Source organism: Desmodus rotundus, chromosome 5 (genome assembly GCF_022682495.2).
Source record: "Desmodus rotundus isolate HL8 chromosome 5, HLdesRot8A.1, whole genome shotgun sequence".
NCBI lineage: Eukaryota > Metazoa > Chordata > Mammalia > Chiroptera > Phyllostomidae > Desmodus > Desmodus rotundus.
Window position 1 is genome coordinate 5,451,215 of NC_071391.1, and position 27,834 is coordinate 5,479,048.

The 27,834-nt window shown below is 49.2% G+C and overlaps 1 protein-coding gene across 4 annotated transcripts; it reads right to left on the bottom strand.

Moving 5' to 3' along the window:
• Positions 1-2,017: 2,017 nt before the first annotated feature.
• POLA2 (DNA polymerase alpha 2, accessory subunit) lies at positions 2,018-26,708 on the bottom strand. Of its 4 annotated transcripts, none has more exons than XM_045183484.3 (18): positions 25,837-26,708; positions 22,442-22,566; positions 21,868-21,959; positions 21,624-21,681; positions 16,732-16,838; positions 14,476-14,669; positions 13,751-13,839; positions 12,385-12,540; positions 11,786-11,848; positions 11,176-11,218; positions 9,940-10,064; positions 9,189-9,227; positions 8,459-8,532; positions 5,122-5,233; positions 4,395-4,501; positions 3,638-3,697; positions 3,251-3,377; positions 2,018-2,470 (listed from the first exon to the last, which is right to left on the bottom strand). In XM_045183484.3, the coding sequence occupies exons 1-18, from the start codon at positions 25,913-25,915 to the stop codon at positions 2,321-2,323; spliced, it is 1,800 nt and encodes a 599-aa protein (XP_045039419.1). In that variant the 5' UTR covers positions 25,916-26,708; the 3' UTR covers positions 2,018-2,320. The 4 variants fall into 4 exon arrangements, with proteins under 4 accessions (XP_045039419.1, XP_024429897.1, XP_053781294.1 ...); XM_024574129.4 differs by having other exon boundaries at positions 5,122-5,230; positions 25,837-26,706; XM_053925319.1 differs by lacking the exon at positions 25,837-26,708 and adding an exon at positions 25,448-25,823.
• Between the last annotated feature and the right edge of the window lie 1,126 nt (positions 26,709-27,834).

Consider the following 27,834-nt stretch of genomic DNA (forward strand, 5'->3'; position numbering starts at 1 on the left):
GAGGCACAGTCACCGCCCCGCCCCTGCCCTCTCCCTGGTACCCCCCCAGCCCAATTCCTCAGCCTTGTTCTTGGCACCCACTTAGGTCTCCAGGCACTTTTGTTTCCCTCAGAAGCAATTCCCCTGACATTTCTAGAGACAGCCTGAGTCTTTACAGGCAGCCATGCAGGGTTAAGGGGAGGCAGCCTCAGGCTCCTCCACCAGAGTGAGGAAGAGGCCAAGGGCAGGGCTGGGCACGGCTGGAGCTTAGAGGCATGGAAGGCGAAACTTGGCAAGAACTTCACCTTTGGGCTCATATCTCAAGGGCACAAGGCATAACCAGGACCAAAGAGATTTTACCCAGAATTGGAGGCAGGCGAGTCCCAGGAGTTCAAACCCAGCCCAGGCTCCTTGCTTCCTCCTCATGCCCAGTTTCAGTCAGAGGTCCTACGTCCCAGGGCAGGTGGGAGCAAGAGCCCCCATGAGCAAGAGGGATGACACACCAGGAAACTGGAGACTCAGCTGATGAGGGACCTGGGAACAGTCAGCTGGCGGCTGCTGGGCACCGAGGTCCTGACAAAGGAAGTGTCTGGGGGCAGAGAGGCGTGCCTCTGCCGGCCTGTCTGTTCTCTGGCTTTGCACCCTGCTTTGAGTTTTAAATACGTACTCTGACCTTTCCTGATCATTTCCAGGGCACGTGATTTGTATCCAGGCAATGGCTCTGGATCCCATTCATTCCAGAGGGGCTCCAGCTTTTTTCCCTGGGAAGGGGGCCGGGGGCTGCGCACGCCTCCCCCCAGGATGTAGCTCTTTCCTTCCCCTCTGCCATTTGCCCCCAACTCACCAGCCCTCTGGGCCTTCCTGACTCTGTCAAGAGGACAGGGACTCTCTGGACCTTGCTAAGTGGGGACCAAGATGTTACCATTCCCAGGGCTTCTTGAGAAGCAACATGAAAATGACTGCCAAGAGCCGTGGCTCCCCAGAAGCCACACATGGGCTCACGTGATAGAGCTGAGACTTGTTTATCGTGGCTGAGGGCCTGTTTGTTAATCTTCCCAAGCAAGAGTTCCCCTAGGAGGGGAGGGGCAGGCTTTGAGCTGACGCTGGGCTTGGTGGAAGCACAAACGACACTGTTGAACTGGGGCAGCTGTATCAGGTTGTGGAAGAGGCGCCCGGCCTCCAGAAATGCCACAGCCGGAGGCTGACAAGTCCTGTCAGTCTTTGGACCACAGCTGGGTGCTGCACGTGTGGGAAATTTCTGCAAGGAGGGAAAATCAGCTCCCCAAGCTGGGGCTTGTCTCTGGTTTGTCCTGCGGAGGTGCCTGGAAAACCAATGACACACTACAGCAGCTGCTTTTTCTCAGGGGGGAGACCAGCCTAACCCAAGTGCGGTGGGACCTGTCATCGACTCCACTGTGGAGGTGGAAGGCAAAGGTTGAGCACTGCTGGGTGCCCGGTCTATCTCTGACACCGGGGCCCACTGCTCCCACGGCCCAGCACCTGGGGGTTCCCTGTCTTGGCTTTGGCACGTGAGGGAGACAGTTGGCCAGTTTAGGACAGAAGCCACTCCACGCTTTGCCCGAGACAGCATTTCCTCAGATGCCAGGACACACAGGCACAAGGACGTGCTGGGGATCCTGGAAGGCCCATCCTGTCCAGGTGTCCTGGGCTGCGGGAAGGAGTCACGCTGGGGACCCAGCACTGGCACAGCTCTGTGAGGCCGCCCCCTCCAGATGGAGAGGTCAGGCAGGGACCACAGCATGCATGCGAGGGCTGCGCCGGGAGGGCCAGGCATGCAGCCAGATGCTCGCTCTGCAGCCCGGCTCTGTGGCCTGGGCCCAGCACACCTCCTCATCAGCAAAGAGGCCATGGGGGCCTTGGGAGCAGCTTACAAGGATAGGGGCTGGGGCTGGCCAGAAAGCCAGTGTGACAGGCACTCTGCCTTCTCTGGACATAGGTCAAGGAGGCAATATTCTCTGTTCACTTCCAGGAAAAAGAAAGGGCGGAGGAAAGATTAGACTCAGAAGTTACACTCAGAATTCACTTTTATTTCTCCAAAAGTTGTGTCTGATTCATGTAGAAAATCACAGAGCCTTCTTGCTTTTTCTGAGCATGCTGCATCCACAGCCAGTTCACTCTGTCTGGACTTCGCGAGTCGGAACACATGTTCTCCCAGAGATGCTCACTCAGAGCTGGGGGCCAGCTGCACAAGCCTCCCCTGCTGCGCCCACGCCTCGCCTCTCCTTCACCTTCCAAGGTTGGGATCTTGTCTGCGGGCTGTGCCCAAGCTCTTGGCGGCTTCGAGGGCATGCACAGTGGGAGCGACATAGTATCGGAGGCCTCAGATCTTGACCACCTGGGCGGCGACACAAGGACTCTGCCTCCCCTCCCGGTGGGAGGTCTGCCTCCTGAGGTAGAGTCGGCCATAGGTGCCCCCCACCTGCCCTTTGGTGAGGCGCCCAGGGTTCACACAGATACAGCCAAGGATGTCCTGGGAAAGGAAGGGAGGAGACTAGGTTTGGAAAGGCCAGAACTAGCGAGACCAATGTAACAAAGTTGGAACCATCTAACAGCTGGATGCCAAAAAGGGCTCTATAGAATGGAAAGGAAGGCAATCAAATACATCTTAGGTCAAATATGTAAACTTATTACAGGGAAACTATGAGTTCCTTTGGCATCTCTGAGACAGAATGAAGAAGGTGACTGGGCAGGGTGACAATTAGCTCCCAAACTCAGAGTCACTCCTGACATGGTTATTGTTTTCTAACAAGAAGAAGTTCATCTTGAGGTTGAACAGGCTCTGGTTTGGCAAGAGGACTGGCTGGGTGGAGTCCCAGGGTGGGACCCAACCCTGAGTGGGTAGCGCCTCAGTGGCAGAAACGAAAGCCCTAAGGTGCCCTCCAAGTTCTCTGGGATGGCAGCTTGGAGGTCAGATCAGAGTTCAAGGGCGGGGGCAGGCAAGTGCCCCCTCCCCCCCAGTCACCCCAGCAGGGCCCCGCCTGAGAACCGCTGTTTGAGGGCCATCCTTCTTGCTTCTGGGACTCCCAGGCTGGGCTGACCCAGCACCAAGCTCTGGGAGGGCAAAGGAGCAAGGGGGTGTCACTTACTTAAATGTTTTACTAACAGATTGTTTTCTAGTCCTACTGCCTCCCCCGCAACACAAGGCCACCATGCCCGTGAGCAGACCCCGAGGAGTGGGTGTCAGGGGTCTAGAAGGGAAAACCAAAGACCAGTTCTGGCCTGTCTGGGAAAAAGCAGAGTTCAAACTTGCCTTCACAAAGTATCTCAGCTCTGATGGGATTATGAAGACGTCTGGGGTGACAGGCAGCTGTGCATAGGCATAGAAATTCTCATAGTCAATGGCCATGTCTTCCTGGGGAGGGTACAGTGGGTAGTAGCTACGGAGACGGGAAGAAACAGTCAGCAGCAGCTGACTCAGGACCCTCCCTCCCAGGTGGATCCCCTCTGTTGCTTGTTCCCATGCTGTCACAGACTGTCGTTTCCTTTCCTCTCTGTGTTTGGGGGACAGAACACAGGCTCAAAACAGGGTGGAGGGCCCTGGTAGTGGCCTGGGGAAGGTGCTCACGACCCAATCTGTCAGAGCTCCGTGACCCCGAGCACTGTCTTCACGGTCGGCCATTCCAGCAAGCGAGCTCACCTCCTCTGTGTGAGGATGTGCCTGAGGACTCGGCTGAATCTGTCTGGCATTCCAGCAGAACTGGGGAGGGCAGAAAAGGAGAGCAGAACCTCGTTTTTCAGTTTCTATTTCTCTTCAGGGAGGCCTCAAGGATTTCATAAACCAGAAAGAGACTACATGGCCAAGGCAAAGTGACAAGAGGGTCCTTCTGGGGAAGTTTAAAGACCCACCCACAAATATTAACTCGGTCTGTTTCCACAAGAGGGGAGCAGGATGCTGGGTTAAGAAGGGAAAAAGCAGGAATCCCTTGCAATTGAAATGAAGGCAGCCAGCACCAGATCGTGCGAGAGGGCACAGGCAGCACCAGAGTGAGGCCAGCTCGTAGTGGAGGTGACCCTTGCACCTTGACCCTCTGCCAACCAGCACACACCCCTGTTCACATGACTCTGACGCTACGCTGCACAGATTTGGTTGCGTGTGATTCTCTGCAGAGTTACACGCTGCTCTGGTGGGGAGAACAGCCTTCAGAGTTCACAGATCATCCTCCACTGAGAACGCCCACTATTCAGGTCACGAATGTGGGAGAGGAAGAAAAGCAGGTGAACTTCCATGACTATAAATTAAGTTAAATGCAGACAGATGGACATGGTTCTTTGGGGTCTCAAATGCTGCAGAGACAAGTGGTAACAGAAACAAAGGCTCCAACTGGTCCCCTCACATGGCCAAGGGGTGTGCCAGGTCAGCTGTCCTACCTGTGGGGCTGGAAGACTCGCCTCACCTGCTGATCTCCTCAGCCCCCATGTGGAACAGCAGATCCGTAGACGTCAAGCCAAAGACCACGCCGTTTATGGAGAGGGTGCAGGGATCGGACACGAACTGCACTCGCTAAAATGAGAAAGGGTTGAAAATCTCCAAGGGCCGGCCAGCCCACTGAAAGGGAGACAAACCAATGTACAGTAAATTACAAGCACGTTTGCCTGTTAAAAATAGTAGCTTAAGATTCAGCCCCTCTGGTCTGGACACATGCAATCCCTGGTCCTGGCACGTATGGGAGGCAACAAATTGATGCTTCTCTCTTGCATCAATGTTTTTCTCTCTCCCTTCCATTCTTTTTTTTTTTTTTTTTTTTAAGACTTTATTCATTTTTAGAGAGAGGGGAAGGGAGGGAGAAAGAGAGGAGGAGAAACATCAATGTGTGGTTGCCTCTTATATGCCCCCTACTGGGGACCTGGTCAACAACCCAGGCATGTGCCCTGATGGGGAAATCGAACCTGCAACCCTTTGGTTCGCAGCCCGCACTCAATCGACTGAGCTACAGTGGCCAGGGCTCTCCCTTCCTCTCTTTAAAAGCAATGAAAACATGTCCTTGGATGAGGATTTGAAAAAAAAAAAAGCTTCAGGCCCTGCGTGTGCCCAAAAAGGCACCTGCACCTTCCACTGCAGGGACAGAGCTGGGTCACCTGCAGCACATTTGATTCCGCAGGTCAAGGAGGAGATGCTGGTACCTTTTTGTCCTCATGAGGCAGATCGGAGTAGCTGAAGGGCGGCTGTGGGTACACAGGCTCGTGGTGCACATCTCTCAGCGATGGGACAAAGATGAGGTGTGAGCCGGAGCTACTTTGTCAAAAATCATCAAAAGGGAGAAAAATGAGTGCAGGTGAGTGAGAGCAGCTGGATGACAGTATAACACCAGCGCTCACAAGATGCTTACTCCCAGGGAAGAATTTCAGAAATGAGTTCTCCTATGAAGAGAGGTGCCACTTCCCACGGACACTGTGAGGGAAGGCTCATTTATACATATCCACCTTGACCTGGAGCAGGTCACCAGGACATGCTTTCTCTTGGCTCTGCATGATGAAAACATGGGACTCCTGTTTGGTAGAAAAGAAGTGCCCTGGTTAGACAGCTCCATTGGTTAGTGTTGTCCCAATATGCCAAGGTTATGGGTTCGGTTCCCAGTCAGGGCACATAAAAGAAGCAACCAATGAATGCATCAATAAGCAAAAAAAAACCCCAATAAATAATAATAAAAAATTTTTTTAAGGAAAGGAAGAAAAGAAATTGGGATCTAGAAAATTTAGAAAGAATTAGAGCCTGAGAGCCAAAACTGAAACCAAAGTCCTGCCTCCTCATACTATGTGAACAGATACAGCTTAAAGGCGTTGGATCCAGCTGGGGCTCCCCCCAGGAGGGACCCAGCATGCTGATCAGACCTGGAGACTGCTTTCACGCTTAGATCAAACTGCAACCTCCTACTGACCAGACACTAGGTCACAAATTTGACATGTAGGACAGACATCTTCAGAGTGGTGAGGAGCCAGCCCTGCCCCTTTCACCCAGGGAAGGATGCCCTCAGTTCTTACTTCCCAGCGGACAGTCTGGTGAGAATAAAAGGCATATTTAACAGCAACAATAAAAGGATAGCTGACAGATGTTTCCTTTGATGGAGGCAGAAAGGGAATCTCCAGAGTTACTATGCATACGTGATGTAAAAACCTTTACCTCTGGGGGCCAACTGTTTACCGACCCCAGCCACACAAAGGAAAAAAGAAGCCCGTTTCCTTGGTTCCCTCCTCTGTGCTCGGCAGAGGGGCCTATTATAAACCAAACAGGCATGAAGTGTGACTGAGGGCTTATTTAAAACCCACCATTAACTTTCACTGCCAGCCTTCTCTCTTGCTTAAAATGTGTGTGCACTTGCCAGAGGTAGCTAATGTCCATAGCTGCTTCTTGTATGGGACAGAGGTGTTGGTGACTGTTGTCACACTTGTCATTTACTGGCCATGCCAGCTCATGTGAACTGAGATTTCTGCAGCAGAAAATCAGAATCTTGAGACCAAAGGAACGTTGCATATTCGTTACAGGCCCTGACATTAGAGTTTACTGTCAAGACCCACGCCTACCAATTTGGGTGCTGAAGGCTGGCAAACAGGCTGGGGGCAACCCAAACGGGACAGGCTGTGCTCCAGATTCCAAGGGTTCAGTCTGTAATGGACATGAAGGTACAGCTGGCTGCTTTATTTTATTTTTTTACATTTTTATTGATTGATTTTGCAGAGAGAGAGAAATATCGATTTGTTGTTTCACTCACTTATGCATCCATTGGTTGGTTCTTGTATGTGCCCCAACTGAGGACCGCACCGCAACTTTGGCATATCTGGGTGACGCCCTAACTAACTAACTAACTAACTAACTAACTAACTAACGAGGTTGCCTCTCCAGGGCCAGCTGGCCACTTTAAAAGATGGAATTGCTCTGTTTCGGTGTAGGCGCTGGAAGAGCAACAGTTAAGGAGGAAACAGCGTGCTTGCTCGGGGTTATAGACTGGCTGTAGGGGGAGGGATCTGAGAGAAAATTCCAACTATGCCGAGTATTGCACAACTTCATACATCACAGTGGGAGGGACTCAAACAGGCTTGGCGCCTGTGAGGGAGGTGCTTCCTCACAGATTCTGGTTTTTACTGAGAAATCAGCTTAATGCTCTGCACTTCTAACCTCTCAGGAATAAAAGAAATGCCCCGAACGAGCACCTTTTACATACTGTTTGGGGAGAGGTGGGGCAGCTCCCCCACCGCCGGGCACACACTGGCCGTAGATGAAAGTGCCTGGCGGTGCTGGGTGCTGCCCCAGGGTAACAAAGCCTGGTCTGTTCTTTGTTTGTGCCACTACTGTCCATACCACATGGGGTGAGGGACCCAAAGAGAACCCAGTCTCACACTGAAAGCACTCAGCCAGCGCTGCGGCCCGCCCCACAGCCCCAGCCCGTGCCCACGGAGCCCTAGTGGCTGACAACACAGGGACACCCGTTTTTTGGGGGTTTACGTCCTGAGCTCCCCACGTCTGAGGAACTCTCGGCATCACCGCAGACCTGAGAGGCAGGGGGAAGGCACTGCATCTTCCTCACTGGGGGAGGGCGGGAGGGGCAGCTCCAGCCGCAGCCTGTCACTACACGATTCAAGTCCCCTGACTCTGGGTGATCAAGGGGCCGTTTTCCCCAGTCCGTGAGGCCTACCATACTTACTGGCCATGCTGCCGGTGCAGGAAGGTAGTATTCCGACTAATCAACTCTGGGATCAGTTCTCACGGCCAAGGAGTGGAAGATTATACATCTTATTTTAAAAAACCACCTTTGTTACAGACTTGTTTTTAAAAGCTTAGCCTCAGGAATGTTTGTTTTTTATGAGTTCAGCTACAGGCAAGCAAGTCCCCAGAGAAGACCCATCACCTACACCAATGACTTTCAAAGCCTGGCACAGCTGCCAAAGGGACAGGAAGTGACTCTTCCTGGAATAGCCCCCTTTTTTCCTCAATCAGAACCGCACATCTCTCTGATCGCCCCATGACCTTTCACAGATCCTTCCCCTTGGTCTATGGCAGGGATTCAAGATACCCACCCTCCCTGAGTTTTTACCACGGCTTTCTTAGGCCACTAACGTGGGGAAGCAGTGACTCAGGGGAAGGACTTGGGCTCACCAGAAATAATCGCACACACAACAAGATCTGGGGTCTCCCGGCATTTGCTGTGTAAGTCACCCAACGCTTCCCGACCTCACCCTGCGAAGAGTCCCGTGGAATAGGAGTGCGTACGAACAGAAGTGAGAAAGGGAAGGGCATACAGAGAGAGCATGGGAAGAGCAAAAGCCAAGTATGTTTATCTCAGTGTTTTATGAAGATGCCTCTTGACTCAGCATCTGTGCCCCTTAAGTTCAAGAATTCTATCTGATCTCTAGTTCAAAAGGATGAAAGATAGGAACTACCCCTCCTTTTGAACAGTCTTAGTTTTTTTAGTGGGAAGCTCAGGAGAAACCTGGGCAGCTTAAGGCAGCAGTTTTGAATTCTGACCTTCGTGTCCCTTCAGTAATCGTCCGTAGACACTGCTTGAAAACATCTTCAAATGGACTCGTCAGCAGACAGTTCTGCAAGAAAAGGAGGTTTGGAGGGTAGGCTTTTGGCGTTCATTCACTTGTTCAACACTGGATGGCCCCATGTACCAGCTGTGGAGCTGAGAGCTGAAGGGAATGCGAAGGACAGATGTCTGTGCTCCAGGACGTGAGTCTGGCTGGGGACAAGAAAGGAGACCAGGGAAGAATCAAGCCTTCTGAATATAAGCTGAAACACTGAAAGGAGGAGCGTTTCGAAATCTCTTCTGTGAAGGGAAAATATCCTGTGAACAAGGGTAGGAGATGTCTGGGGAAGGGCCACTCGTGTCAACACATCAAAGGACAGCAAGGCATGGGTCATGGGACTGAGGGAAGCCGCTGGGAAGGCAGGCACTTCCCCGGCGCGGCTCCGCGGTCCCCAGACACTTGCATCTGTGTGGCGTTCTCGGGCCTTAGCGTCAGGCGTCACAGAGGAACATCAGGACTCGCGTATCTATTTCACTCCCTTGGCTTTCAAACGGCCTTGCAGTCTGGTGAAACGAAGCCCTCGCGTTCCGTACCTTTGTTAAAGATGCCCTGCCACGATGTCTTTTTACGGGGATGAGATGCAGGGTGACTCCACAGGATGAAAATAACAGTGGGGCCCATTGAATGGAAGTATCCACCACCCTCCCCCGACCCCAGTCACTTACCTCAACCTGTTCATGCTTAGCATCCAGGAAAGGGCCAAACTGTAAACAAAGCGGAGGGGAGAAAGAAAGATGCCAAATCAGAACCACGTGTGTCCATGAGCGCCTTCACGTAATCCCCTCTGTCCTGCCAAGGCCTTGGGAAGAGCCTGGGACAGTTAGCAGATGGTGCGGGGCACCCAGCCAAGATCAGACTGAAGGCCATGGGCCCTGGATGCAGGGAGGCCGCCGTGGCCCTGTAACCAGTTGCACAGCCTCCTACACTGGATGGCCCCATGTACCAGCGGTGGAGCTGAGAGCTGAAGGGAATGCGAAGGACAGATGTCTGTGCTCCAGGACCTGAGTCTGGCTGGGGACAAGAAAGGAGACCAGGGAAGACACTGGGCTTCTCCCCAACTTTCTCAAGGTAGCAAGGGAAGTCTACCACCCTGCTAACAGAAGGCCTTTGAGCTTAAAAAGAGAACGGTTCATGGCTTGGAGTCATGAGACAGAGGCAAGAATCCTGTAAAGACAGTAGGGTGCAAAAATGTTGGCTTTTAGATTAGGTGGGGGCCTGAAGATCACGTGCGTCTCTCCAGAGACGTAGATGAAGAACAAAAAATATATTTAAAAAGGAGGAGAATCTGACATGCTTCCTAAGAGTTTAGATCCGCACTGGACCTTTTTCTAAAGCTTTTTCTAAGTCTTTTTCTAAGACTCTCCAGCTTTCCCAGTGGGGCCCCCCAAGCGAAGCTGCCCCAGGAGGGCCTCCTACCAGGATGCAGACGTCTGGCCGGTCGTGGTTGATGACAGCGACCAGGTCGAGCAAGGGGTCATACGTGATGCTGTCAGACGTGGTATATGGCCCACAGGCCACCAGAACCATGGTTTGCTCAAACTCTAAGACAGAGAAAGTTGTAAGGTGCTGATCAGAAGACGCTGGGATGGTGGGAGAAGGACAACTCAGGCCCCGGACATGTTAGTCACGCCCATTTCTTTTCACTGTGAAGAGGATCTAGCATAGCACGCTCCTCGTGCTGCTCTGCACACATTCTCCGAGAGAGCGCACAGTCCCTACAGTTCCTATAGGTCCCCCGCTTCGGCCGGCTCCGAGAACGACCTCGGACACCGTGCCCACGCACGGGTGCTGGCCGCCTCACTGCGGTTCCTCCACAGGCTGCTTTCCTGACAAAAATGCCTTAGAATATTTTGAAGCAAAGTTTGTTAAAATTTCTTTTTGTCTTTTCCCATCTAGTTTGGTTACCAAATAACTCTAGGCTTCCTTAGAAATGCATCTAATTAAAAAAAAACAATTTTATTTACTTATGTCTAGAAAGGGAAAGGGAAGGAGAGCGGGACAGGAATATCAATGTGTGGTTGCCTCTTTCACACCCCCGACTGGGGACCTGGCCTGCAACCCGGGCATGTGCCCTGACAGGGAATTGAACCAGCGACCCTTTGGTTCGCAGTCCAGTGCTCAACTCACTGAGCCACACCAGCCGGGGCTCATCTAATTTTTTAATGAACCTTTTATTTTGCAGTAACTTTAGAATTGTAGAAAAGTTGCAAAGATAGTACAGAGTGGCCGTAGGCACACCTGTCACCCCGTGTCCCCTAGGCTTGGTGTCCTTCCTACATCTGTCAGAATAAAGGAGTTCCCGCTGGTGACCATTTCTGACTTCATGTGGATGTTGTCTGTTTTTCCACTAATGACCCTTTTCTCCCCCAGAACCTAACCCAGGAAACCACATTGCATTTAGAGAAATTCTTTTTAAAATAGCTCCTAGGTCTCCCTTTTGGAAATGACCTTCAGATACCGACTACCACCAGAGGTGAACGACGCGCCTCCTATACTCAGATCGCAGGGGGTCAGACCGTGGTTCTGCCTCGCCCTTAGGGCCCCGTGGTGTGCTCATGGCTTCTGTGCCTCCCTGGGTCCTGAGGAGCTGTCCTTTGGGCCCTTGCCTGCCACCCTCGCTGCTGGCACAACAGTGTTTGAACCAAAACTCACCTCCATCCTCTTCAGTGGGCTGATAAAACGGAGGTGGCACACCCTTAATGACAAGAAAGAAGCGAATCTGAGGTCTTGCCCCAGGCACCGCCCTGGTAAGGAGAGGGGTGGGCGCTGACTGGGGCGTGTTTTTTGCAGGTGTCTTGCTCCTTGGAGCTAAAAGCTCACAGAGCTGAGGATATCTGCCATTTTTCTGTATTTGCTCAGAGCCAGAAAGAAACCCAGTGGGAGGTGACAGCAAAATTCATATAAAACACCCAGTGAAAAGTGGGCGAGCAGGGACAGGTCAACTATGGCCTGTGGGTCAAATCTGGCTACTGGCTGTTTTTCTAATAAAGATTTACTGGCAGGGCCACACTCATGGTTTACAGGTTATCTATGGCTGCAACCCTGCGACCCTGGCAAAGATGACGTGGTGACAGAGATGAAGTGGCCTGCAAAGGCACTGTCTGGCCCTTTACAGAAACAGTTTGCTAACTCCTGGCTTCGAGGCAGGTTCTCACTCTAGAGATAGAGGATTGAGAGGCAAATAAACAGGCTCTTAAAAGGGACACACTGCACATCCGTGGCTGGAGCAGACCAGGAGGGAGGGTGGGGACCACTGTGGTACCTCGTAGAGTTTAGTGGCGACAAACTTGCTACCAGTGGTGTTGACTCCTTCCATAATTACAACCTGAAAGACAAGGAGCAAAACAGGATTGCAAAACAGGAGATAAACGAGAGGTCGGGAATAAATTATTTTGATACAATTAAAAGAACTGTCCAGCTGCTTTCATTTGGTAATGGTGAACTTGGGAGTGTTTTTCTAGAAAGCAGATTAAGGGGGTTGTATTAGTAATCATAATTGTATTTTCCACGGATGACGTAATTCTGACAACAACCCCGTGAGGTAAGAATCCTTCTTCCCATTTTACAGATGAGGACACTCTGGCTTCGAGGTTAAGTACCATGGCCATAATCACATGCCATGTGGGATGGAGCTGGGATTTGAACCTGTGCGGTCAGATTCCAGAGTCAATGTCAGAGCACACAAGGGGAAGCTGGAATCCCTACACGGGTGCCCACTCTTGGGACTGTGCTCCCGCCACATCTCATGGCAGCAGAGGTCGAAATCAAGGGGTAGCAGGCCAGCGATGAAATGCTTATTCCCGGAGCCACAGCCCACCACGCATAGTGTGGAGTAAGGAGCATGCCTGCACCCCGTCTCACCTGTCCGGGAAACAGGGAGTATTCTGTAAGCTCAGATAAATCCACTGGAATGCGCGCGCCAGAGGAATGCTCCCGGTCTCCCTCCAGAATCACCGACTTGTTGTTCAGCTTTCCGTTGCTATCACAGCCAATCCGGCCCAGCAGGGTGATGGGCTCCTACCGAAGGCAGGTTGCAAAAAAAACGATACAGCCTTTGGGGCAGAGGCTCAAAATCTGAAGTCAACACACTGAGTAGCAAGGCAAACCCCAAATGACAGTAAACATCGTTTTGGGGGGGTATCACTTTGACCCTGAGGTGATCAGATCGCTACGAACACCAGGGGCATTAAAACTCTTAAAGGGCATCTAGTCTGCCCACCCAATGCTGGAGCCCCCTAAGAGGCTACCTTAAGCTTGAGCATCTCTAGTGAAGGGGAACTTCTGGCACCCCCAAACCAGCCCACTGCACGTCTGGATAGCTATAATTGTTAACGACAGCTCAGGTTCATTGAGCTTACTAAATACCAGACACCGCTCTAAAGGCTTACATGGATCAATTCATTGAGGCCCCACACCAACTGTGAGGTGGGCACTATTACTGCACCCATTTCACAGATGAGAAAAGTGAGCAACGGAGACATTAGATCATTTGGTCAAGGTCAAACAGTGGCTGAAGCCTGAGTGTGAAGCCCAGAAGTCCGGTTCTAGAGACTTGTCCTTACCACACACGTTACTGCCTCTTAACCGGAAGTTCTTCGTTAAGTTGGGCTGAAATTTCTCTTCCTGTGGCTTCCTCTGCCCTGTTCCCACTCCTTGGGGCCAACTGAGGAAGTCTAATCCATTCCCACAAGATCATGCATGCTTGCCACCCTCCACTACTTCCCCTCAGCTCCCCCCAAACTTCCTCATACCACACAGTTTTGCATCATCTTCCCCAATTGGTCATTCTTCTCTTGAATGAAAAGATATGACAGAGGTAACTTAAAGACTCTTCTAGAACACATCTCCCCTTAGGTTAAACGTTCTAGAGAGAAAGCACTGGTACATATGCCAGATTAAATCACGATGTAGAGACCACGAGCAGCAGCTTATTCATAACAGAGACCAAGCAAGGGAGAGAGCACGAGTCGCCGTTGCTGGAACTCCTGCCCTGGCCGTGGCCCTCACACTCTGCTACTAGAAGGCTCAAAGCCTTCCATCTCTGCTGTGTCGTGACCCAACCAGAGAGCATTTATAAGTCTTTCTTCAAAAGGACTCCTTTTACCAAACCCAACCAGGACAGATGTTCTAACCAGAATATAGACTTGTGAAAAGGGAAGCTAGGGGATGCCTTTCACCCCAGATTTGAAAACACAGTATTAGGAAGGACTATTAGAACAACACTTACTTGTGCTGGAACTAGAACAGGAGTAAAAGCCTCAATCTTGTAATGTTCCTTGAGTTCACTGCCAAGTTCTTCTATCTTACAGGTCAAAACTGAAATCCCAGAGGGGAAAAAGTATTGTGTTTAACATATTTCACTTGCCAAGAACAGAAAGAAAATACAGCACATTGTTAAACATTAAAGCCAGTCATTTTACAGAGGCGGGAAGAGTATCTAGATCTGGCCAATTCACACTTTCTAAAACTTTCCCTAGGCAGTTTCCTGATACTTGGCTGCTGAATCTGGCCTTCCCTCTAGCCAGGGGATCATGCCGCATGATCCCCAAGTCAGCACGGATCCCCAACCCCCAGCTGTCTTTTTCCTCAGGTCATCAGTGAGGGTTAGGACAAGCCAAGGTCAACCTGGACAGTCTCCCATTCTTCCTAAGAAGCCATAAATGTTTCTGCTTTAATACTTTCATTGGCTTCCTTTACATAATTCAAGTGATTGTTACTGGGAAATGGTTCTGTGCTTTTCCTTTAACACGTTTCTTTAGCAAAGGGAAGTTGCTTGGGAGAATGAGAGTATCATGTGCCTCTACTCATAGGGGCACCCAGAGGACATCTACCAATTTATATATTCAAAGGCAACATTGGAATTTGTTCTGCAGCCCAACTGAAGCTTTGCTACACTCTAAACCCTTCCAAGGGGTTTTATAGCCTCCAGAATTTAAAAGGGAAAACAATCACCTTCTCGGATGTCTGGGAGCTTCTGAAACATGAATTTGTAGCTCCCAGTCAGTGACTCTGGACTCCCCAGGACCTTCAGACCAATGATACCGGTCCCTCCTCTCCCGGACCAAGACACTCCCTGTGCTGCACCAAAGGAGGTAACCACTTCTCCTCGGTTTTTTCTTGTGTTGTATTTCTGAGAGGGAGTAGCACTAATTGGGAGCAAAAGAGATTAATGTTTTACTGTGTTCATATATAAAGGGAGAGGAATAAAATGAGGTTACCTTTTGGAAATGGGAATTGGAGAAAGGTCAAGCTGGCCTCACATTTTATAAATCTAATCAGCTTAATGGGGTCGGACATACCCAGACCTTTAAGGAATTTCAGGAATGAAGAGTTGAAAAATACCACTGAGCAATACCTAACGTGTTCAGAGAAGTTTAGAGACAAAGACGTATTTTAAAAGGTTGTTCTCCTGGCTTAAAACTAAACAAAGCAAAACAAAACCCAAACTCTGAACTGATTAAAAAGCAAGCTTCAAGTGCCATTTTCTTTTAGCACGTAGCATTTATTAGAACATCTTCAGAGCCTAGAACTTTAGACAAGCCAGAAGTTGCTGTGCGTGTATATAATACCTTACAACATAGTTTGAGGTAGAAACAAACAGCACAACACAGTTAAGTGAAATGAATCAACTGCCCCAGTCTCCATGGAGGTGGAGAAGTAATGAATCCAGTCAGCTGGTGAACAAACATTCCCATTCTCCAAGGCTCAGCTGACAGTTCTCATATTTCTGCTCCCCGGCTGGTAAATTACACCTCTAAGAACACTCAGACCTCGCTATCTGCTTAGATGACAATGAGAACCTTCCAATCCTCTGGTTGTGAACCTAACTTACCGGGAGGTCTATTTAAAACAGGCTTCATCTAATGCACCGAAACTCTGCACAGACCGGCGGGATGTGGGCCCCACCACGAGGGCTGCTGTCATTCCTTCTTTCCCCGGAGACACTGAAAATGACTCAGTTAATTAGCTCAATCTCCAGGGCTGCTTCTACCTGAATAATTTAGAAGTTACTTTCATAAATTACAAAACCAGTTTCTGATGCCGGCTTTATTAGCCTGCATTTAAAAATGTCTAGGCAGCGTATCCCTGACTTCTCTGAGCCCCTCCCTATGAAGCTCCAAGGGACGTGCATGACAGCCAGCCCTTTAAGGTGTCCAGACGCTCACGCAGGGTCAACTGTGTGGAGGTCTACAGGTTTCCAAGGATTGCTTGTTCCGGAATGCGACTGCTGTGGCAACGCTGGCTCACCCACAAGAGCCATCTCTATACATCAAGTTTCAGAGACACTCCTGTAAGTCTAAAAAGTTCGGTTCTAAAAGGTCTGAGACCTCCCCAAGGCGGTAGTGGACCACATGAACGGCGAACTGTCCTGCAGAACCCAATGACTGCTCGTCTTGAACGACCGCTACCACCTCCTTTCTAAAGTGACGCAGCGGAGGAACCTGAAGCTCTGCCTCGTCTAGAAGAAGTGGTCCGAAGCTGAGGTGGCGACCCTGGCAGCCAGTACTCCCTAGATGGCAGGCAGTACTGTCCCTCGGCCTCATCCTGACGTGGCAGCACCCGAAAACCTGTATTCTGCGATGCACAGCCCTCACCTATGGAACTCCCTAGTACGAGAGGTGTCAACATGGATTTCAAAAAAATCACATGTGATCTCTGTGGAATCAGGTGCAGAAGTGGCAGCAGGGACAAAGTACCAATTAAGCCAGTGCAGATTCACAGCAACAAGAAAACTCTCAGAAACTAGCTGTAACCTGGGGCGGAACAATAAACAGGTTATGTAACATTATGAACAAAGATAGGCGCTTTTCTTTTTAAAAAAATAACGACTTTAGATTGAACAAAAAGAAACCCAGCAACACACAAACTAACAAGCAGGTGAAAGGCCGTTCGCCGGCGCTGGCACAACCAGGAGGACTCTCGGACTCCTGAATAGACAGGTTGTTTCCAGCAGAAGATATCAGTTCCTGATCTAGGAAACAAGCCCCAGAAAAGTGGGTGGAAAGTGAGTTTCCTTAATTACTGTAAGACACAGTAATTTTCCACACAGGAAGACAAAGGAGGGAGGGCAGACAGAAAGAGGCTTTCTAGCCAGTTCGAGGCGGAGGTATCCATCCACGCCCACTTAATAAGTCGTAGAGTCAGCCTCCACCAGATAACCGGAGAAAGGGGAGGGCTTTTTGGCAGCTGACTTAATTCTGATCATACCTTGGAGAGAAACTCGATGGTGAGAGAAGCTGATGGGGGCTGCGAGTAGACACCCTCCTTTTTGTGAGGGGGGTTTCTGGGGTGGTGACAGCTCGCTTCTGAGGACCCTAGAAACAAAACAAAAAACAAAATCCCAATCCCTCTAGACCCAAGTTACTAATTAAGCGCACAGTTCCATAGGAAGAAGGGAATGGGGCCCCAGTGGAGGCCACGAGACAGGGCGGGGTCTGAAGGCCCCACACTGAGTAATCCCATCAGAAATCTCCAGCAACTGTAACCAGCATTCATCAGAATACTGCCCCACGTGGAGCGCGACTATGAGAAAATGCCAACACTCCCTAAAAAGGCCTGCCAAGAGGTCAATCTGAACTGTCAGATCGTTCACGTGTTCGCTTTCTCTCCCCACCTCTCTCTGCTTTAGAACGCGTGTGAGTTTAGCAGCACATGGGTTTTGACCTGCGTGGACATGTTTTTCCAAGAAGGGATGGGACCACATTACTACTTATTTTGGCAAAGTCAACCACACATTTTCAAAATTAGAGAAGGGAATGACTCAGGCAGATAACTCAGTTGAGCTCATACTTGGAGAGTATTTAGCAAACACCTCATTGATGGTCACTTTTTGGTTTTTGCTTATCAACAAGAATCCAAAGACATGCCCAGAGAGGAGGTGAGACCCACAGCCCAGGGACCTACTGCTCCTCAAAGTCTACCGCAATTGACTGCAAGAGCTAAGGCAGAGCCTTGCCCAGACAGCAGCCAGCGGCCAGCGAGTCTGGGGAGGAGTGCTCTGCCCTTGGGCTCCTCCTGGCTGCCTATCTGAGTCCTGCCACCAAGGCTGCATGCAGAGATGACTGAGAGACAGCCACCAGAGAACAGGCTCAAGACCACCACTGAGAAGCTGGAATGGAAGCTGGACTTAAAAAGGCTCTTATGCTACCACCCTATACAATCAACACTTTTACTGTTCCTTTCTAGTATTTTAATATTTTTATAATAGTTACAATCTTAGTTTAAATACAAATCTTTAAGTACTATGTATAATAACTTTTTTAAAAGATTTTATTTTCTTATTTTTAGAGAGAGGGAGAGAAACATCAGTGTGTGGTTGCCTCTCACGCGCCCCCCACCGGGTCCTGGCCCGCAACCCAGGCATGTGCTCTGATAGGAATTGCAGGCCGGCACTCTACCCACTGAGCAACACCAGCCAGGGCTAATTTTTTTCTATCTTAATTATAAGCATTTTCCCACAATACCACAATCTTTATCCTTTTTAGTAGCTGTGTTGATTGAAGTGAAATATAATAATTTACACAATGACTTCTCTTTTGCTGGATGCATGAGCTGCTTGTAATTTGGGTTCATTATAAATTATGCCGAGATGCATATCTCCACAATAGATTTTCTCAAAATTTGGATTATCTCCTCAGGAGAGATTTTTACTAGGGAGAACTGTTGTGTCAAAGATAGAAAAGATTTTATGGTTTTGGTATATTTTCTCAAACTACTTTCCCAAAATCCACTTGTAATATACCGTGCGCTCTGGGGCCCTAGGGCCAAAGCTGCAGGAATCATTTCAGGAGAAAGAGTCAGCAGCCCAGGACACACCAGAGGATGGCACTCTGGGAAAGTCTCATCTCTCATCCTCAGCCCCTGCTGTGAAACCTCATTGTGTCAACAAGCCACCTGCCGCTACTCCCTCAGGGATGAGCTCACTCTGACCAAGCTCACCAGATTCACTGCGAACACCACACACCAGTTTATTCACCTGTAATGAGCAGCACAGGCGGTACTGTGTTCTCACATAAGCACATCCTCACAGCACACTGGAACACGGGTTAGAGCGGAGGAGGCCAGTGTGCTAATTTCTAATACTAGAAATATAATGCGGACGGTATGGGAACTTCAAAGCCTCAGGCTGACACATTCTCTCCCTTCGAGCAGGACTCGGGGAAAGACAGCTTATAACCAGATTTATGGTGAGCACAAAGGCAAAGGAATTCTTGTCAGCTGCTCAAGTCAAATATCTAATGATGACAAGCAAGACCACTGACCTTCACCTCTGTAACAGGAGTGTGCCTGCCCCATGACCTGACAATGGTCAGGCAACCTCACCCTAGCGCTGTTTGTGTGGAAAGGCCACCTGTGGCACTACGGCTCTTCTATCACAGCGCCTTTGGTGCGTGGTCTAACTATGACCGAGCAGCTTCCATGGGATGGGGGCTGTTCTAAGCATATCACCTATCTCCAGCCCAGACCCACACTGCATCTCCTCTGAGCTTCAGATGTGTATTTCCCATTGTTTGCTCATTTCAACCCCACTGACTTAGCTCTGATTCCGTGGTCACAAAACCTGATTTGAAATTGTGCCTCCCAAGTACTTCAGTAGCAGGAATGGGGTGCCCCAGTGTGGCACTTCGGTCTTTGAAAGGGTGCATACTTCAACAGTGAATCTGCATCTAACTCACACATCAGTCTGCTGATGGCTGGGCCACCATGAGTCAGTTCCCAAGAAAGTGATTAACTCAGGGTACACAGACAAGTCAGATCAATTCCGGAGCTGCAAAGTAGTCAATCAGATCAGCAGAGTGGTGTCCCCGCCCCTTACTGGGATTTTGTTCCAAGCTACCTAGAGACCCACCCACTGCCCTCTTTCAGAAGGTCTGTCCTCAACAACTACTATTGAGCCAGGCACTGGGAGAACAGCAGTGACTAAAGCAGTCTCTGTCCTCAAGGAGCTTACATTCCAACGGAGGGAGACAGACTAAAACAAAGAGTAAGCACATAACATGCCTCATGGCAGTAAGTTCTATGGAGAAAAATAAAACAAAATAAAAAGGAAAGAGGGGGCTTGCTATCTTAGGCAAGTCTGTTCCCTCTGACAAGGGGACATGAGGTGGACCTGTTTGGTGTGTCTGAAGAGCAGCAAGGAGACCAGAGTGCGGAGGGGCACAGGAGGACAGAGGGAGCAGGGACTGAGCCTCACGCACCCACAGACTGATTTTACTAGGTTACTAGGGAAGATGGAGAACAGGTGGAGAGCTGTGAAGAACCTGGCCTGACTTCCATGGGAAAGGGGCACTCTGGCTGCTGTGTAGAGATGGACAAGCAGAAAGAGGCAAGGGGACCAGTTAGGCGGCTGTCCCACTCGTTTCGAAGGAGATGATGATGCTGGGGACCTGGTGGCGGCAGTGGAGGTGGTGAGAGGGACCCAGATCCTGGAAGGAGGGCTGATGTGACTGGCGGGAGAGTTGGATATGGGGTGTGAGAGGAAAAAAAGACTCGAGGAGGTCTCCAAAGTCCCTGGCCTGAACAAATGGAAGAATGGAGGTGCCTTGTACCAAGATTTGGACTCTCGGAGAAGACCATCTTTAGGGGGAAAACCAAATGTTGATTTTATAATCTCAGAAAAATCTCATTACTTCCTTTAATATTATATGCACCTGGTTTTGTGTTAACCACATAACAGGGCACATTTTTAGCTTTCTTGCTCTCCACAGGCACACTGAAACTACTTACCTTTCTTACAATATAATGTACTTTGAAAAATTAAGGCTTACTCCATGTTTGTGGATTCCCACAAATTTATTTTGCATAAAAAGTAACTACTATTACTAATACCTTGCTTTGGGCTTGGCACTTTACATATTAATTTCATCTTCAAGACCTCCGAGTCAGATTATCATCCCTTGGCTGTGAGCTTCTGGAGGACAGAGTCCCTCCATGCCTATTTCATTCACTGTACATAGTAGCTGCTCAGTAAATGAACAATGAATCCTAATTTTATAGGTAAGGAAACTGCAGCTCAGAGAGATAAAATAACTCACCCAAGGTCACTTAGGTCTTTGGACTCAGGCTTTGAGGGCAATGCTTTTTCACTGCCCACTCTCACACTGGAATCCAAACTAGAATTGGATTATTTAATTATAGTACCTCCACTCGATACTAATCCATACAACCATTAAAAAGAGTAATGCCATGGCTGGTGTGCTCAGCGGATTGAGCACCAGCCTGCAAACCAGAGGTTGCTGGTTTGATTCCCAGTCAGGGCACATGCCAGGTCCCAAGCGGGATGTGCGAGAGACAACCGAATCTCTCGCACATTGATGTTTCTCTCCCTCTTTTCCCCTCCCTTCCCGTCTCTCTAAAAGTAAATAAATAAAATCTTAAAAAAAGATTAGAGTAGAGCATCATCCCAATGCTCCAAGGCTATGGGTTCGATTCCTGGTTGGGAAACATAAGGAGCAACCAACGAATGCATAAATAAGTGAAAGAACAAATCACGTCGCGCTCTCTCTCTCTCTCTCTCTCTCTCTCTCCCCCCCTTCCTCCCTCTCTACATGCAATGAAAAAATGTCCACAGGAAAAAAAAAACAGGTAAAAAAATGTAAAAAAATCAAAATAAATAGCCCTGGCTGGTGTAGCTCAGTGGACTGAGTGTGGGCCTGAGAACCAAGGTGTTGCTGGTTCGATTCCCAGGCAGGGCACATGCCTGGGTTGCAGGCTGCATCCAGTAGGGGGTGTGCTAGAGGCAACCACACATTGATGTTTCACTCCCTCTCTTTCTCCCTTCCTTCCCCTCTCTAAAAATAAATAAATAAAATGTTTTAAAAAATAAAAAATAGTAGTAACAAAAATAGTATTTATAAAAATTCTATGATACGTGAACTGAAAAATGAAGGACAGCTACATGTTCACAAGGACTGTAATTATGTAAGAACACGTGTGAATGTGATAGGGAAGGAAGATGCGTAAGTGGAAATATGGTAGGAAATATACCGAAACTGTGTGAAGGTTAATTTTCTCTCTCAGAACTTCAAATGTCATGATGTTTTTAGAATAAAGAAAATACACTATTTGTAGAATGCCATTTCTAAACACTGTAAACTCACCTTAGAGGGTGTGGTGTAAGAGTTCAGGAGGGTCTCCTCTTCTTCCTCCACTTCAATTCTAACAACACAGGTTAAGAAAGGTAACAACAAACTTCCACTCAAAATTGAAGGCAAGGGTTGATTAAACAGAAATCTGAACAGTAAGTACTTTTTATTTTTGTTTATAAATTACACACGTGACTACAAACAAATTAAAAAATAGAACATGTGGCTTGAGGTCAAGACCTCCAGCAGAAGAGGATACAGCTCCTGTATGGAAACAATGTCTCTGGCTCCTGCGTGCCCGCTGTCCTTGGAGGCACTGTGACTGACTTTGGACAATCTTTTGCTCAGAAACTGAGGAAAAAAAGATAATGAATATATTATTCTAAAGTCAAGTATTATAGGAGGTGTTTTCCACAGCCACAAGATAATAACAGGCTTTTGAAATATAATTAAAGATATACAATTCCTCCAAGTAATTAAGAAGACATTCATGATCAACTAAATATAAAGACTTATTCTGTGACTGTTTCTCTACAACACAGAACAATTCTAATAGTAACACCAATTACTTGTTGAGATCTACCACCGGTTAGGCACAACCTTAGGTGATTTATATCCATTTTCATTTAATTCTTACAATAACCCTAAAAAGTATGGATTGTTAGAACCACTGACAGACGAGGGAGCTAAGGCTCAGAGACATTAAGTCATCTGTCCAAGCTCACATTGGGACTGGAAGCCAGTTCTTATTCCAAAGCTCACACTCTCCCCACCCTGTCGTACTGCCTCCCCTACAGAGCAGAGACTGAGAATCACATGAGGGGTTTCCTTACATTGTGCTCAAAAGAGTTCAGGATCTCTGGGGTAAGGTGATTTTTCTGTGTGCTGGTGCAGAAGGCTACGAGCTCGCCTACCATTCCCTCCTCGTTCTGTCCATACAGAATGCACAGCTCTGTCACTGTGGAGGGAAAATCGGACAAGTAAGCACTTAGTTTATTTCTTGCAGCTTAAACCTTGAAAAAAGAAGACAATCCTCTATTTATTCAATCCACATTTATTCAGCACCTACTTGTGCCAGGCACTGTTCTAGGCACAAGAATATAGCAGTGAGCAAAACAGAGAAGAACCCTTGTCTTCATGAAGCTCACTACTGGCAGGCGACAGAAAACAAGTAAAAGAGGTAGTGTACGTAGGTAGATGGTTTAATGTGCTATGTAGAAAAGGAAAGCCAGGAGAGGGATCGGGCTTGGAGAAGGGCTTAGCTATTTTAAATACACAGATCAGGGAAGGCTTCATTGAGAAGAAGTCTTTCGAGTAAAGACTTGAAGGGAGTGAAGGAATGAGGCTCGCAGTGTTTAAGGGAAGAGACGTCAGGCAAAAATCCAGAGGTCAAGCAAGATCAGCCAGGCCACGGTGGTGGATGGATGCAGGGAGGGAGGAGACATTCTTGGCCACTGCAATTACCCTGGATAGTACTCTGAGCAAGCTGGGAAATCTAGAGGGTTGGAAGAGAACAGTAAGGTGATCTGACTTCCACTGACTGAAGGGGACAAGGGCGGAATCAGGGGGGCCAATTAAGAGAATCACAGTAAAATCCAGGTGAGAGATGATGGTGGCGTCAATGAAGGCGGTGGTGGTGGAGGTGGTCAGAGGGAGTGGGAGTCTGGACAGGATACACACTAAAGGTAGAGGCAGTGTGACCTGCTGACGGGACGTGAGGTCTGAGGAAAGAAAGGAGATGATGCTGTTTTTAGCCTGCACACCTGGAAGGATACAGTCACTATTTTGTTTCCTTCTCTCTCTTTTTTTTTTTTTTGGCTTTAAACATTTCTTTTTAAATTGATTTTCTTGGTATTTTCTTGGGTGCAGTCACTGTTAACTGAGGTGGGGAAGACAGCTAGAGGAACTACTTGGAGGAGAGGGATGAAATACCAGGAAGTCAGTTTCCGAAGTGCAGAGTTTGAGGTGCCCATCAAACAGCCAACTGGAGACGTCAACTAGGCAGCTGGCCAGACCAGTGTACAGTTCAGGCAAGACGTATGGGCTAAAACATAAAGTTGGGACTCATCGGGAACAGGGGGACATAAAGCCATGAGACCAGGTGAGGCCACCAAGACAGTGAGAGTGTCTTGAGGCTCAGGACAGGGGGGATGAATCTGCAGAATCTGAGAAGTGGTGACAAGCACGGTGGGAGGACAGCCAGGAGTGTCCAAGAGGCTAAAGAAAAACCTGTTTTGAAGAAGACGTGATCAACTGTCAAATATTGCTGATAACTCAAGACGAGGACTGAAAAGTTGCCACTGGGTAGCCAGACGAAAGTCACTGATGGCCTTGAGAGAAGCAGCTTCAGTGCGGCAGTGGGGATGACAGAGTTGACTGCTAAGGAGAAAAAAAACTGAAGACAGCAAGTACACGCAACCCTTTTGAGGACATTTAGTGTAGTTGGGAAGGAAAGAACTGAAGTGGGAAGTGGAGCCAATAGATCCTTTCAAAAGCAGTAGTAAGAACCACATCTCTATGCTATTAGGGAAAACATCTTACAGAGAGAAAAATGCAAAATAAGTAAGAGGAAAATTACTGGAGTGATGTCCTTCAGAAGATAAGGAGTGGGATTCAGGACTCAAGTGGAGGGTGTAGCTTTTGCTAAGAATATGGGGAATTTATTCACTGTAACAGGAAAGAAGGCAAAGTATACAGTACAGACATGGGTAGGCAGGAAGGAGTAATGTTCTATCTGATAGAAGTTTTTTAATAGCTTCTATTTTTTCAGCAAAATGGGAAGTGAATTCATCAGCTGAGAGAGGGAAGAAAGATGTAAATGAGAAGGTGGAAGAGTCACCTAGAAGACTCAGAGTGAACAGACCGGGAAGACATGGTATGACTGTCAGGCAGTATGCAAGGCCCACTGGGGTCAGTGATTATGAATCCACAGTCTAGGACTCCAACGCCACTGCAAGCGTCGCCCTACGTGAGCCTGCAGCCACAGGCGCCCTGGGCTGAAGCCTTTACAAACTTGGCTCACACACTCATTTCCCTCGTTCTGACTTCACGCTCATCTAATAAATGTCTGATTATCGTTGGGTTTCTCATTTAACTCTTCTTTTAGGAAGACAATGCACTGGGCATAATAACTTGGAGTATTCTGCTCTCAATTAACATGTTAATGTTAAAAAAGTTCAGAATGTGGCCCTGGCTGGTGTGGCTCAGTGGATTGAGCATGGGCTGTGAACTAAAGGGTCGCCGGTTCTATTCCCAGTCAGGGCTGGTGCCTGGGTTGCGGGCTAGACCCCTGGTGGAGCGGGCACATGAGAGACAACCACACCTCCACGTTTTTCTCCCTCTCTTTCTCTCTCCTTTCCCTTCTCTCTAAAAAATAAGTAAATAAAAGCCCTGGCTGGTGTGGCTCAGTGGACTGAGCACAGGACTGTAAAGCAGGGGGTCGCCAGTTCAATTCCTGGTAGGGCACATGCCTGGGGTGCAGGCCAGGTCCCCAGTGTGGGGTGTGCAAGAGACAACCACACATTGATGTTTCTCTCCCTCTCTTTCTCCTTCCCTTCCCCTCTCTCTAAAAATAAATAAAATCTTAAAAAAATAAGTAGATAAAATATTAAAAAAATAAAAGGTCAAAGTGTCGATGATGGTTACCCCAGACTTTGCTTCAAACAAGTCCTTACACTGTGTCCAGAGCCTGATACCAAGGACCGATGGGAGGGAGCTCCTAGGCTGGGCTCCCTGGATTCACAGAATCGCAGGCTATTAACTCTCCTTGTCCGTTTCTCCAACTGTAAGCAGCTGACAACCCTACAGTACCTTCCAAAAATTCAGTTTCAGGAACCCACCTCAAGGAATCACACTTGCACAGACTACAACAGCTCTGATGAGAAGTGATGGACCAGAAGGTTAAGCTGTAGGTTGGAAAGGGAGGAGCCAGGAATAAAAAACTGCATTTCAAAAGCCCCAAACCTCTTGCTTTGTTGTAGAGGCGTCAGCAATTTCCAAACTGGGACAAGCCCCCAGGGTCCAGTTTGTGTGAACCCGGCACGTCCCAATCCCATCAAAGTCCCCCTATCCCAAATCTCAAAACTCAGTTGAATTCCTCTCACACTCGCCGCGGCGTCGGGTCTAGGGGAGGGGAAACCTGGAAGCGCTCCCTTTGGGTTCCGGGCGACCGGGAACTCGGAGCCCAGCGCGGACCTCGGCTGGGGTCCGGGGAGGGGGAGGCACTCACATTTCTCAGCCACAGAGTCCTCGCAGTCTAGGCCAAAGATCTCCAACTCCTCCGCCAGCTGCTGGGCGGACACGGCCATGGCGACGCAGGAGGGGGGCGGCTCCACACAGCTCCCACCCGAGGCCGACTAACCCACCGGCGTGGAGATCGACGAGCAGAACGAGGTCCCTCTGATCCTTGTCGCCCTCCGGGGGACCGAGACCGAAGGTGGTCAAATAGCCCCAAACCTCAGGCGGTCAGAAGACCCCAGGTGTCAGTCACGGAGAAACACTTTTGTTTTTCCGTAGTGGTGAAAGCCGCCCGAAGCCCGAAGGAATGGAGCAGAAATCTCGAGAAGTCGCTCTCCTGGAGAGAACAGCCTACTTCCTAAAAGCTACCGCGGACCTTCTCAGCGACCCGCACACAACAGAGGTGCCGGAAAAACCCGCCAAAGGGTTTGTGCGGCGCACGCATGCGCGAGACCTGAGTTCAACCCCGCCCCTTCCCCTTGCTGCCTTCTCCTAGTTCCCGGGCTCGGCGCGCGCACGTGCATCCAAGGGCGCGTGCACACAAACCCCTACACGCCCGCTCGCGCGCCCGCGCCTAGCCGCTGGGGCTGCGCAGTTTTTCTCTCCCAGGTCGCGGGCCCCTCGCGCTTAACTTCTCCGTGCCATCCTCGAACACCTGTTTTCCAGGACCTGCCTGCTCGGCGAAGGTCCGTGACGCACACTAGTCACTTAGTCCTGTGCTTTGGTGCGCAGGTGCTGCGGTATACATTCCCTCAAAAGTCCCTTTGCCCTACACCGGAGAGGAAGGCGTGTCTTCCCTTCTCTGGCCTCCTGTCATCTCTGCACTGGGTGTGCCCTCTTTCATCTTAAAAGAGCGAATTCGTCAGGGACTCTCGTTGCCATGGTTATCATCATAGTTATCACCGTGGTCCCAGCCGCAGTAGTAGGCCTGTTTCCTGGATCTGTAGCATTTTTGGTGGAAAAGGAGTGGGAAGGTGACAAATGCCTTCGTTTTGGAAGTTAGGTTTTTTTCGCCTTTGGGAATTCCAGGTAGAAGTACCCAGTGGGCGACTGAAAGCTTGGGAGTGGAGACGGCTCACTAAGGGGAAGAAAGTTGAGAGGCAAGATGAGAAGAGGGCCTTCCCCCCGCCCCCCGAAATATCTCCACATTCTTTGTGCGAAAATCACCTTTGGCTCAGCTTAGGTCAAACAACCTGAGGCATCACGCCCCGCCAATGGGATAATAGACTTGTAGAATCTGTCTAGAAAACAGTTTGGCAACATAATCAGGAGTCTTAAAAATGTTCATTCCTCCTTGACTCAGTATTTCTTATCCTAAGAAAAGCAGCCAAAACCCAAAGTTTTATGTACAAAGCTGTTCGTCGTGGCCATATTTACAATATTTTTTTTTAAGGAAACTGTCTGAACACCCAAAAGTAGGAGCTAATTGAGGACAGTATGGGGTTTTAACCAAAGCAGGGATTCTCCAGGCTGTGCCAAAGAGGCTAACGACTCCTAGGGGGCAGCTCAGGGTATGCGTGGAGACGAGGACCAGACGGAGCAAGAGCACCCTGTCTCAGCCTCAGTGGGGCAGTGTGGAGCTGATCAGAGTCTGCACATTAACCACAGCAGGGATTTGGGGGGAGGTGTTGTGGAGAGGGAAAACCCCTCACTCAGCCCTCACTCCTCTGCCTGGTGGGGTCCAAGGGTGGAGGGTGGGAGTGGTCCACCTGGGCACAGGGCAATAAAGGGTGTGTTAGCTTTCCATTGCCATGTAAGAACTTATCACAAATTTTAAATGGGTGTTGGCTTAAAACAACACCCATTGACTTGTTCACAGTTCTGTAGGTCAGAAGTCTCAGCACAGCATGTCTGGGTTCTCGGCTCAGAAAGGCTGAAATCAGTGTCGGCCAAGCTGCTTTTCTTTCTAGGGGTTTCTTCCCCAGCCAGAGAACCCGTCTTTAAAGGGCCCATGCTGTAGGTCAGATCCACCCAGATAACGTCCTTCTCT

What these genes read in the sequence shown, in the direction of transcription:
- POLA2 (XM_045183484.3), bottom strand. Translation starts at nt 25,915, where the DNA reads ATGGCCGTGTCCGCCCAGCAGCTGGCGGAGGAGTTGGAGATCTTTGGC. An exon ending in CCATCGAGTTTCTCTCCAAG is followed by an intron (nt 14,670 to 16,731) that starts GTATGATCAGAA and finishes GCTCCCAATTAG; the next exon opens with TGCTACTCCCTCTCAGAAAT. An exon ending in AGCTGAGATACTTTGTGAAG is followed by an intron (nt 2,471 to 3,250) that starts GCAAGTTTGAAC and finishes TTCCTTTCCCAG; the next exon opens with GACATCCTTGGCTGTATCTG.